The 13280-nt window shown below is 41.0% G+C and overlaps 1 protein-coding gene and 1 long non-coding RNA gene across 6 annotated transcripts in view; one reads left to right on the top strand and one right to left on the bottom strand.

Moving 5' to 3' along the window:
- Positions 1-13280, bottom strand: part of LOC110016249 — a 74938-nt gene that overhangs the window by 32450 nt on the left and 29208 nt on the right. The gene's annotated exons all lie outside the window — the stretch shown is intronic.
- Positions 1-13280, top strand: part of zbbx (zinc finger B-box domain containing) — a 58977-nt gene that overhangs the window by 21546 nt on the left and 24151 nt on the right. For all 5 annotated transcript variants that reach the window (XR_002291564.2, XM_020708420.2, XM_020708419.2 and 2 more), the window contains exons 6-10: positions 1265-1466; positions 7751-7895; positions 10736-10836; positions 12632-12753; positions 12940-12995. Coding sequence is in view for 4 of the 5 variants with exons in the window: in XM_020708420.2 (XP_020564079.1) it covers positions 1265-1466; positions 7751-7895; positions 10736-10836; positions 12632-12753; positions 12940-12995 (626 nt within the window). In the remaining variant the exon portion in view is untranslated. The remainder of the gene's footprint in view (positions 1-1264; positions 1467-7750; positions 7896-10735; positions 10837-12631; positions 12754-12939; positions 12996-13280) is intronic.

Genomic DNA, 13280 nt, shown 5'->3' with positions numbered 1-13280 from the left:
GTTTGCACTACATCTCCCATGATGCATTGGGTTAAACTGACAGCGTCTCAGCGGACAATGAGTCTCTCCTCTTAACGTCTTGAAACAACATCAAACAGTTTTGAAATCTTTTAACTCAACTTTTATTACATCTTTTAGAAAAAACAGCTACAACTTCCAGCTTTTTCTGCCACAATTATCACATAAATGCATGTAAGATTGCAGAGGGGCTGTAGATCAATACAGACTATGAGTTTCTCTGTTTTTTTTACATTTTTGGATGCTGGTGTGCCGCAGGATTTTTGTCAAGGTTAAAGTGTGCCGTGGCTCAAAAAGGTTGAAAAACACTGTTCTAGCTGACCTCAACAGAATGGACAGAACTGCAACAGGAGTTTGGCCTTGCATGGAAATGCAGGGTCTGGCATAAATAACTGTAGTAAAGAACTACCACTTCAACAGGGAATCTCTTGCTGGGTCAGGGTTATTCCACCAGGAAACAGTGGACTCTTAACATAACTGACAATAAATGATGACTTGACAGACGATTGAACTCAAATGCGACAGAATCAAACAAAAAACAAAAAAAAGGAGGATGACAAACCGATTACGTGACAGAGATGGACTGCAAAAACACTCTTAACTGTGGGATCATTAACTAACACAACACAGATTGACAGCTTAAACTATCTGGGTTTGTGACATAACATTCACTTATGGGCAGCAATCCTCAGCCAGGGAGATGAAACAGACAAAAAAGAAACAAAAAAAGAAAAGTAAACCCTACACAAAGTACTGATAATTTGTTTTGGTGACACCAGTAAAATACATAAATGTTCACTGAACAGTGCTATGTATTTACTGTACAGATTCAACTGTTAATCTTTTTGAATCGATAGGACTATGAAAAACTATTTTTTTAAAGCTGTTATTGTGTCTTTAAGTGTCAAAATAGTTTATAAATGAAGATTTATAAACTATACTAACTGATATACTAACTGATATTATAATAGGGTTTTAATGTTTTGGCTTCCTTATTTAAACCGAAAATGTTTAGAATATTACATATTTTTGTAAAATACACCCAAGTTCTACATAATATCCTCCATGACTTCAAGAACAAATTTTTGTCAAAACTGAAAGGGAAATTTTAAGTTAAAAAAAAGAACCCTGTCAAATGAACCCTTGAATATTCACATTTTACATTTGCATCTGTTTTGATAGAACACATGTTAAAGCTTTTTAGACTTTTTTTACAGAGTCGTGACTCGTTAGATTCCTTTGGTAGGTGCTGATGGTGAGCGATGAAGAGGAAAAGGACATGGAAGTGATTGAAACTGCAGTTAGAAGACAACCTTCCTGTCTTCTTGATGGAAACTTCAGTGAGGAGGAGTCGGCTAGATATTTTCAGGAGGCTTTGAAACAATGGAGAAGAGAGAGGAGGGATGGAAAAGTACAACCCATGGATGCAACTTTAACTCTTCAATCAGGTAAGGATTTTCCATCAGTCTCATCACTCATAGATCGTCTTTTCATATTAAATCTACTGTTCAAATGAAAACTGCTATGTCCCACATACTTAAGACAAAAGACTAAGGAGGCGCTCTGTTACAGAACTTCCGGTTTATATCTGCATTGTTAAAAACATCAATCCCTTTTTAATCAAGAAAAAAATATGTATAAAGCTAAATATATGAATGTGTTTTATTCATGGTATTTTACGCATTTTAGTCATGCTGTGTTCATGCAGTGATGGCTCTTAACATATGACCTTTTGTCAAGTCCATTGACTGTATAGGAGAACTAAGTGAGCGAGTGTGACAACACCTTTAGAAAAAACATTCCTTCCGGCTCCAGTCAACGTTTCTATGTTAGCCAATCATGAGAAGGCTTGTTTGAAGTCCACACCCCTTATGCTGCAATCACACCGGATGTGATTTGCGCATGACATACCCGTCTGCTGCCTCTCTTTTGATGTTTGTCCAATTTACTGCTTGACACCCCGGCCGCGGAGCAACCGTCAAAGTTTTTCTTGACTACATTCGTTGCCAGATCATAGAAAGCATTGATGATGTTGAGCAGGTAACTTGGATTTGTTTTGGAGAGCTCTACAGAGGTATAGGCAAGCATGTCGCTGCGTCTGGCTTCACCAGATCCTTCAGTCCCTCCTGGTGCAGTGTACTCCATTCTGAGTGGGAGCTCCGCTTAACGGCTGGTTTAAACGTTACTTCTGTCTGTCTGTGGCCCAGTTTGAGCATTAATCAGAGAGGGGAAAATGAAAATAAAACTGGAGGATCTTTTTTATTATTGTCTTGATGAAAGTAAGAAAAACATCATAAGCCCATGAAGCTGGAGTGATTGCGCCTGCTATGACAGCACCCGTGGCGGCCAGGGCAGTCTCCGGCAACCCCGCAGCCACAGCGGGTTATGAAAATGGATGGAAGTTCAGGAGGAAAATCCTCACATACAGCAGCCATATTGGATTTCTTTTTCTACCCTTTGATCGAGTCACTGAAAATGTCACATGCCCAAAACTTTGTCCTTGATTGCACGTCAACTTCTCTGTGCCCGACACCCAAATCGTGCCGCAGGATCTCAGATTGTGTCTGTACTTTGACTTAACATTAAAACTCGATGCCCCTTGGCCTTTTTGAGCCATCAGGCACTCCCACTGAACACGAGGGCCAAGGGGTCACTCAGTCCAATTATACATTTAATGGCCAAGTCATAGTCCAGTGATGATTATTTTTCTCATTTAGCCCAAAGCAGGTAATATTTATAGTTGTCACCAAGAATGTCATATTTTTCTTTCAGGAAAAGGCAAAAAACCTTTAGGCACTTTGAGGGAAACTGTGTTTTCCAGTCTTACTGAACGTACCAGTCAAAACATTGGTAACACTGTACCCATTTCATTAAATAAATGAATATTACAATTTGATTAGATCAGGTTTGACCTTCGCCTCACCCATAAATCAAAGTAATCAAATGCAAAATATCAGTCGGAGCAAATCAGTGCCTTGTTTTTTTTCTTTCCCTCATTCAGATTTCTGTTCACGCTGTTCCCGGTTCTTTCTCCCCTTCAGTGAACACTTTATGGTTGGGTAGTTAGTGACAGCATTTACATGAATTATGATTCTTGAGTAGCTCTGAAAAGGAGATCAGGATTCTAACTTTGTGTCTCCTTTTATGACATTGCAGTTCATCAGTACTGTTGACAAATTTAACTAAAACTTAAAAAAAGCCTAAATGTCATATGTCATCGACCATAAGGGGCGGCCATGGTACAGAGGTAGAGTGGTCGACCTCAGATCAGAAGAATGCAAGTTTGGTTCCCGCCCTTTGCGCCTCTGTTAAAGTGTCCTTGGGCAAGACACCGAATCCCACATTGCTCCTGGTGGTTGGCGCCAGTGCTTGGCAGTGGAGCTGCCATCAGTGGGTAAATGTGTGTGTGAATGGGTGTGACTGTGGAAGGTAATATATATAAAAGTATAAACCATTAGGGGCAGTAAAGAAAGGAAAATAAAGATTTTTTTAAAGTTTTTTTTTTTAATTAAATTACACTGACCAAAAATATAAACGCAACACTTTTGTTATTGCTCCCATTTATTATGGTATGAACTCAAAGATGTGAAACATTTTCCACATACATAAAATAACCAGTTCTCTGAAATGTTGTTCACAAATTCAAGATTCAAGTTTTTATTGCCGTTTGCACATGCGGTACATCGGAATTTGTCTTTGGCATCTCTCATGTCAGGGTAGGTTAAAAAAGGACAAAAGAAAAATTTGAAGAAGAAATAATAAAGAAAATAAAAAAATAAAAAAATGGAGTTAAAAGTCAAAATTAGACGACAAATTTACATGGTGTATAAAAAAATATAAATATCAGTAAAATATGATAATGAATATTGCAGAGACCCAATTTGTACAGAAGCATTATTGCACATAGAATTATTGCACATATTATTGTTTATTGCACTTAGTAATTTAGTCCAGTTTTCCCTCTCTGATGTCCTTTGCCAGCATTCTGATTGCTGTTGGGAAGAAGCTGTCGTGGAAGCGTGTGGTGTGTGCGTGGATGCTTTCAGGCCTGCGGCGTCTGAGGTTGTGGCCTGAGTCCACACATTGAATCAGTCCATGAGCAGGGTGGTGTCTGTCTCTGATGATCTTAGTCACTCTCCTCCTGCAGCGCTGTTTGTAGATGGTGTCCATGGATGGTAGGTTGCAACCTATAATTTTTCCAGCTGTATTAATGACCCTCTGCAGCATCTTCTTCTCTTTTAAGGTGGTGTTACCGAACCAGGCTGTTAGTCCGCTTGTGAGGATGCTTTCCACAAGCCCCCTGTAGGCTTGGGTGAGGGTCCGGCGCTTGAGACCGGCCTTCTTCAGCAGCCTGATGAAGTACAGCCTCTGCTGGGCTTTCTTCACTGTGGCAACAGTGTTTTTTCCCAGCTGAGGCTGTTTGTGATCTGCAGACCAAGGAACCGGTGGCAGTCGGTCCGCTCCTCCACAGTCCCGTTGATGATGAGCGGTTGATGTGGCGGTGCTTTCCTTCTAGTCCACGATTATTTCTCTCGTTTTCTCTACGTTGAGAACAAGGTCGTTGTCCTCTCCGTAGATGGTGATCCTGTGCACGAGGTCTCTGTATGCAGACTCGTCCCCTCCTCTGATGAGGCCGAGGACTGTTGTGTCGTCTGCATACTTAATGATGATGTTGTTGGAGTCGGGGGAGGTGCAGTCGTGGGTGTAAAGTGAGAAGAGCTTTGGACTGAGGCAGCACCCCTGTGGTGTACCAGTGCTGACTGTCAGCTCAGCAGAAACCTTCTTTCCCATCCTCACCACCTGTGGTCGGTCAGTGAGAAAGTCAAGAATCCAGTTTCTGGTGGGTGTTGGTATTCCCAGATCTGCGAGTTTATCAGTCAGCTTCAGGGGCCTGATGGTGTTGAAGGCAGAGCTGTAGTCCAGGAACAGAATCCGGGCGTATGTGTTCTTGGTGTCCAGATGTTGCAGGGTGGAGTGAAGTGCCAGTGCCACCGCATCTTCTGCTGATCTGTTGGGGCGGTAGGCGAACTGGTGGGGGTCTACTGATTCGTCGACCAGGGAGTTGATGTGGGACAGAACCAGCTTTTCCAGACATTTCATTGCTGCAGGGGTGAGAGCCACGGGTCTAAGGTCGTTCATCACTGCGACGTGTGTTTTCTTCGGGACCGGCACGATCACAGAGGACTTGAAGATACGGGGCACTGTTTCCTGCGATAGCGAGAGGTTGAAGATGTCTGTATACACCTCTGCTAGCTGCTCCGCACAGGCTTTCAGATCCCTTGGTGAAACGTGGTCCGGTCCCGTCGCCTTGTGTGGGTTCACCTGCTTCAGGGCCCTGAGGACCTGTGTGTGAGTCACCTGCAGCGCAGCCTCTTCTGGGGCCCATGAGGTCTTTTGGGGGACCTCTTTGTTGTTCTGGTCGAACCTTGCATAGAAGCTGTTAAGGCTGTCTGGCGGGATGTTACTCTGGAACTCTGATCTGCTGGTGTTTGTCTTGTAGTTGGTGATGGATTTGATCCCCTGCCACAGGCCACTTGTGTTGGTTTCCCTGTGGCAGCTCTCAATTTTCTGACTGTAGTTCCTTTTGGCAGCTTTGATGGACTTCTGGAGGTCATAGCGGGCGTGTTTGTATGCTGTGCTGTCTCCAGATTTGAAGGCTGCACGCCGTTTGTATATTTTTGTTCGCACATCTGTGTTGAACCAGGGCTTTTGGTTAGGGAAGATGCGGATGGTCCGAGTTGGAATGCAAATGGAGGTGCACCAGTCTATGTAGCTGCTGACTGTGTCCGTGTATTCATCAATGTTTGGTGAAGCTGCTTTGAAGATGCTCATGTCTGTGGCCTCCAAGCAGCCTTTCAGTTGTTCCACAGCTTTGTCAGTCCAAGTCATTACAGTCCTGGTTGTGACTGGATCTGCTTTAAGCCTCCTTGTGTATGTGGGCTTCAGCAGGATGGCTAAGTGATCGCTCTTTCCGAGGTGAGGCTCGGGGGTGGCAGCATATGCATTTTTTAATGTTGCTGTAACATTTATCCAGAATGTTTTTTCCCCTGGTGGGGAAATCAATAAATCTGTGGAATTTTGGAAGACTTTTCCGGAGATCACAGTGGTTGAAATCTCCTAGGATCACAAATGCAGCACCAGGGTGGTTGTTCTCATGCCTGCTGATCATGTTGTGCAGCTCCTGGAGTGCAGCTGCCTCGTTAGCTGAGGGGGGAATGTAAACAGTGCTCAGAATAATGCACTGCAGCTCCCTTGGTAGGTAGAATGGCCTACACTTAACAGTCAGATAGTCCACGTTTTCAGAGCAAGACTGTGAGATTACGGTGTTGTCGGAGCTCCAGGACTGTTTGATAAAAATCGCAGTCCCCCCGCCGCGCGTTTTGCCGCATTCAGCGGCGCCGCGATCGGCTCTGCACTGAACCCGGCCGGTGTTATGGCCACGTCGGGGGTCCCTTGTCCGAGCCACGTCTCACAGAGACAAAAGATGGAGCAGTCCTGGATGTGTCGCTGTGTAGCCAACCTGCTGATGAGATCGTCCATCTTGTTCGCCAGAGATTGTACGTTGGCGAGGAGAATGATCGGGAGTGTTAGCCTCCCGCGGCTAGCCAGTTGACGTAGCCTTCGTGCAGTCCCTCCCCGTCTTCCGCGCTTGCGAGGCGGCAGCTCGATTCTGGGAGACGATCCTGCTGCGGCCTGTTGTAGTGAGATTCCAGCGTGGGGGTGTAGCTCCGGGTGGAGGTTCAGGATATTTGTGTCGAAATATCCTCTGTGATTAGTTTGTTCTAGCCGTAATAGGGCTTCCCGGTCGTACTTGATGTAAGCTAACACTTTGTGGACATTACGAGATAGAAACACATCTAACAAAAAGAAACACTTTTTTTCTTGTGGCCAGTCTAAGGCACACCTGTGCAATAATCATACTGTCTAATCAGCATCTTGATATGGCACACCTGCGAGGTGGGATGGATTGTCTTGGCAAAGGAGAAGTGCTCACTATCACAGATTTAGACAGATTTGTGAACAATATTTCAGAGAACTGGTTATTTTGTGTATGTGGAAAATGTTTCACATCTTTGAGTTCATACCATAAAAAATGGGAGCAATAACAAAAGTGTTTATATTTTTGGTCAGTGTATATCAATCAAAGAACTTCTGCTGTCGGTATTTGAAAGAATCTGCATCCTTTTGTTCACACAAGTGCATAGAAGTACATCAGTTTTTTTTACTATTGTTGGGTTGGGTTGTTTTTGTATCTGTGGAGATGTTTATGGTTTTTATTTGACTTACAATTTTCGGTTTAACTGCCTTGACAGACTGTTTTTCTTCATTTACTCGGATCTGCAATTAGCAGTTTTCCCCTCCAGTCCTAATCGTTCCTGTCAGACCAGTGGCAACGAGGCCCATCTGAAGCTGCCACTATGAACTGCCAAACTGTCTGGAGTCCTCTCATATCATTCCCTTTACTTTCTTCTTTCTCTGGTCACATGTGCTTTCTTTTTATTATGTTTTTGTTCTCATTCTCATAAAGTCCTGTTGTTTTTATTTCTGTTTTTTGGAACAGTAGCCATGGTGACAAGGTATTTTCTCACTTCATAGGGAGCAGTGTGTTGTTTTGCTAACAAATTTTGGGGGGTTTTGCCTCCTTTTCCACATTTCACAACCTTTTCTATTTTTCTTTCCTCTCGGCTAAGTTGTACCTTTCTTGTCTTAACTTTTTTGTACAACCCTTTAGCTATGGCGACCCAGGTCGACCTCCTTCCAGACAGAAAAGCTGAAAAACGAAGAGGAGGGGAAGAAGAGACTCCAACCGTCAGCGTTCAGTTCACACAAAACAAGCTCACCTACATGGACAGATTGCTTCTCAAGAAGCACCGCAGGTGTGGCCCATTATTCTCAGCTATTTTTAAACATGCATCACAAATCTAAAAATTCTATAACCTTGTTCACAGAAATAATACAAGCATGAAAAGAGAAATACATTTTTCTGCTGATGTCTGCTATTTATGTTTGTTACCTAGATCGGTTGCAATCTGTGTTTTTTACCCACTTTTTTCTTGCAGTGTGTACTTAGACCAGTCCATGTATTATAAATATTACTAACATGTTTAGTAGGTTGTCTGCACATTTCCTAGCATTCAGACAAAACAGTAAAGGTTTTCTCTTTCCTTCTTAAACTGCCTCATAGTTATTCATTTCAGACCTTTTTGTACCTCTCTCTAAAAGGTTGCTGAGGTGCAAGTCCAGTCAAACATTTTAAAAAGAGATTTAAATGGCTGAAATAGATCAAAGGTTTTTTAGTCAACATTTATAAGAACTGATTATATAGCCTCGTAATGGGCTTTAAGGTAGTTTGACCGGTCAGAGACTGAACTGTGATGCAGTAAGATGCTACATCATTATCAAATTGTTTCAAAATGAAAAGAAAATTGATTTTAATCTCATTCATTCATCAAAAAAAAAATGAATGAATGAAAAAAAAAAGGATTTTAATCTGTATTGGAAAATACTATTTGAATTGAGGCATGCTAGATTTATTTTACCATAACTTAAAATGACCAAGTGCATCCCAGTACAACACACATGCTGGCAGAAAAAAAAATGATCAAGCCATTATTCCAGTCCAATGTGTGGAAACACTTGTTTAGATTTTGCAACAAAGTTTTTTTTCCCCCCTGGAATCTGCTTTTTTTTTCCAGGATTTTTCCCTTGCAGAGAAGGAAGGTCTAAGGGCAGGGAGACCAAGTTTAGTTTAGTTAAACAATCAGCTATTGTGTTTTACAACTGATTCTATGTTTTGTACAATTAGTAACGCCCGTTGAGACAACTATTGGGCTATATAAATAAAACTGGATAGGACTAAATTCAATGTGACCACACAGTGTGGTGGAATGTTCCCTTTAACTTTGGATTCCTTTGAAATGGAAAAAGAACAGTGGGCTGAACTTTGGGAAACTAATATGTGAATGGATTTGCCAATAATATTGTTTACTTGTGTTGGTTGTGCACATATTTAATTTACGCTGGATTATCTTGCAAGAAATACAAGAAATCTGGAAAACTTTTGGTAAAGCTTTTGTGCTTAGTTCAGATCAGTAAATCAGATTTAATCAGATTGTTTAAGATAATCCAATATTGATTATGAATCGTATCCGCAGCCAAATTTTGATATGTATTGAATTGTTGTTAAGATGAATATTTACACCCCAATTAATTTGCCTTTTTTCTTTCTTTTTACGTTGCTATTTGGGATGGCTTTTTCCATTTTTTTCTTTAGATGCATGTCAAACCTTTTCAAACCAACATTATAAGAGATTGGCATCAGATAATGACCAAGTTATTAATTTAAATCATATGCTTGTCATATGTTTGTTAAAGTGCGGTAAAGTATAACCTTCCCTTGTTGGCTTTACACTAAAGCCAAAAACATGTGTTACTCTCAATGGAAGCTTTGCTTTTCAAAAAGACTGCTGGCTTCCAATATGGTGGATGATTACGACAAGAAGGGCCCTAACAAGGTGACAAATACAATACATGCTCACCTCGCTGTTATCACTAAAGATTCCTCTGCTGCTTTTCCATAGTTCTCCTACATAAGTTACTAGTGTAAAAGCAATTTCTTTGCACTTATTGTGTGGTACTCTGCCTGAAGGTTTGGCTTCAGCAGGTTCCATTATTACAACCTTTATTTAAGCAACTCCTTTTGGGGAGAGTTGTTCACTAGAGAGCACGTCGGTGGAACAGGGAGCAAAGTGCAAAATTAGGCCCACTCATTCCTGAAGCAGGAAGGCTCCAGTCCCCAGATGGAGCTGCCTTTAACTGTGGAATAGAGCAGAGAGCTAATCTGGAGTGCAATAAGCCCGCAGCAGTGATGGTGGCAGAGCTTAATGGGGAAACAGAGAGACTTGTTGGCTGGCAGGAAGGAAAAACGAAAGACTGAATTTTAACAAGCTTCAATAATAATTGGAAAAAGGAGCGGAGAATGTGAAAGAAGGGAGGAGATAGAAGGTTTAAAGAATTTGCCAGGAGTATTCAGATACATTGGAGTCGCAAACTTTATCACAAAGTAGATCTGTAGGAGGTCGGAAGGTTATAAGGAGTCACTTGCACACTTGGTCTTTCTTAGCCAGATGTTTAGGACTAGCTTAGAAGTTTGGACAGGTTACACAGAGCACAGGTGGGAAACTGGACTTGAGACTTGGACTTTAGTCACTACTAAGTCTTATGGGCAGAGACTTATAAACAGTGTTCATTTGAATACTTGTGTTATTTTAGCTCCAAGACATCACAGTCAGGTCTGAAAAAAAGAAGAAGCTTTTTTATGTTTTGGTAATGCAACACCAAGTGCCTGTGATTGTGTCCCCACAAGTTCTTTAAAAGTGCTTTTAACTATAAGATTTGGGACTTGGACTTGGAAAAGGGGACTTGTGAGCATCTCGCACCTGAATGCTTGTCATTCTGGGGACGGCAGGCTTCTGAAGAAGAACATTTGATTGATGCAGCGGTCAGAAATAGTATTTTGTTTTGTTTTAAAACTTCAAGAAAAGCCTGGAATGGTTATAGCGGTGATTAAAACACCACAGGCTGTCACTTGTTGCATTCCTTAAAACAGGTGATTGAGTGGACCTAGTGGGGATTGTTCACAGAAACAGATGTATATAAAGGGAGGACATTTAAGAAAAGTCTCATTTACTTAGAAGGAAGTGTTTTGTATTTGCAGGACACCAACTGAAAATCCAACTCCCTTACTGAATGATGAAACTAAATTAAAATTACTACCTGATGAAGATCCTGAGGAAGACGCTGTTTGCACCTTCACAGGTAATCCACACAAAAAAACATTTATTCTTTCCTCCATGTTTATCTTTTTACTTAATTGAGAACTTAACTCTTGCTGTACATGCTCTTCTCTTTAACTTTTCTGGAACTCCTTCAGATAAAAAAAAACATGGAACAGATACCTGCAGAAGTACACATAATTCCAAACACACCATTCTCAGATAAACAAACACAGAACTGCAGAATCTTGTTCTCTCAGTGGGTCAGACATATCAGTGCTTGCACATCCATCCGTGGCAATGTGATGGGTAATCACTTGCTGTGATTGTGTGGACAGAAAGCTGTTAGAGGTGGCTAAAGCCTGACATGGTTTGGTATGGGGGATTCAAAAGCAGAATGGAGCCTAGTCTGTACTCTCCAGGTTTGCTATCTGGGACTCATCAGTCAGTTGTAAGTTCTGATTTTTTTTTTTTTTTTTGTCCCTTAACTGTGGCTGGAAAAGAGATGTGTGGACCTGGATTCGTTTTCTCCTTCAAAACCTCTTGACCTAGGAACTGATAAGTGACTCTCATCACAAAATCTAGACAAACTCAGTCTGACTGTTGCAATCTGCAGGCTCTTGTCTTCCTTCATGCAGCACTGCTGCTGTAAACACTTGCTCCTTCCAAATGATCTTTGGTAATCTCAGTAAAATAAAATTTCTCTTAATATCTATTCATTGATGTCTTCTACAGCAGAGGTTCGCTTTTGGGGATCTTTCTTTTAACTCAATTTAGATACCTGATGTTCTTTAAGCCTTAGTCAGAAGAATTTAGGTTGTCTAGACCTGTGGAAGGTTGGAGGGAGGAGAAATCACATCTTAAACCACTGTGATCATCTTTTGATCTATTTTCAAAGCGTTCTCAGTGATCTTTTACTTATGATGATGCCATTTTTTAGGAAAATTTAAAAACCTGTGTCGTTTTCTAGGACATAGTTGCTGCAGAGCGGCATTTCTACGCTTGCCCGTAGAAAAATGTGCATGAACATTTTATTCTACAGACTTACCAAGTGGTCTCAGATCTTGATTTATGTGCGGGCCATCTGCGAGCCCCATACACGATTTTCTGTTTTTTGCCCGCAGACAGCCAGTATCCACCCATAAGGGCAGTTATGACTAAGTTGTGACTGGAAAGGTCTTTCCTGTGAAACCATGTTTGGGCATCATAAAGGGGGGATATTTTTATGATTAGCCAAATTCATGAAATAGCTTCTTCTCTTTCATGCATTTTGTCCTGTCCAACAGCTGAGCAAATAGATGAGAACTGAAGGCTTATTGTGTTGGACATATTTTACCATTGCAACATGGTGTTATGAATCTTCTGACAAACAAGGTGTATATGTGTATAAAACCCTTTTGTAATTCAGGCTATACTTTTATTTTTTAATATTATTATATTGATTCTATCTTTAATCATTTTTTGTTCGACCGGACGGAAAAGAAGAGAAGGGAAGAAGAGAGGGGGATGTTGGGGGTGGGTGGGTGGGGTTGTGGTAGAAGGGTGATCATAGAAGGAGGGGAGGGTAAAAACATGTAACAGTTTGCTTTACTTACAAGCATATGTGAATTGGGTTTTTTTTTTGCACTCAGTCTCTCGCACCTTCTATCAAACCTTAAAATCCCTGATTGATGCCGCTGCAGTTTTCAAAATGTCTCTCCTCTTCTGTCTTTGAATAGTCATTCAGTTTCATGTGTTCTTCATTATGGGGATAACCTTAATAATAATTTTATTACTTTTATGTCACATTGCTCTCATTTAAACTGATACCAGTTTCATTTATGTGATCTTATTCACAGCCGAGGAAGAGGATCTTCATATCTATTTTGCATCACTGTTTGCTCCCCCTGACAGCAGCAGCAGGACAAAGCCGCAGATTGTTGCACCTGAACCGTGCTTTGTCATACAAATCTTGGATGAGGTAAGAATTTGAAAGGATTTTACTTAAATTTCTATTACAAAAATAGACAATGCAGCAGGAAGAGGTAAGACATGTAAACTTGCACAGGTTGTCCAAACACAAGGGATTTTTTCCCCTCCAGTATCATGTTAATTTTGCTGATTTGTGTGTTAACAATAATCCGTTTTCTCTTTTCTTTTTTTTCAGACAAACATAGACACAACTAGAGAATGTGTTCAAGAGCAGAAGACAGATAATAGAATGCAAGTACAAAAAAAAAAGAATTACATGTTAGGGGCTGTACAAGAGATGTTTCATTCTTAACCACTCACATACCTGTACATACATTCTCACTTTCACATACATATATATTCCCTCACACACATACATTCTCATGCTTGCATCCCTACAATGATGGCTGCATGCGTTTCTTTGCAGGTCACCATGGTTAACAATGGAAGAACAATGATTACTTATAAACTAAGACAATCCAACACTTAAATGTTTAAGGCAGAACAATGTTTAATTTGTAGTTGACTCCTGCTGTG

The sequence above is a fragment of the Oryzias latipes genome, chromosome 13, assembly GCF_002234675.1.
Source record: "Oryzias latipes chromosome 13, ASM223467v1".
Taxonomy (NCBI): domain Eukaryota; kingdom Metazoa; phylum Chordata; class Actinopteri; order Beloniformes; family Adrianichthyidae; genus Oryzias; species Oryzias latipes.
This window is presented reverse-complemented; position numbering and strand designations above follow the sequence as displayed.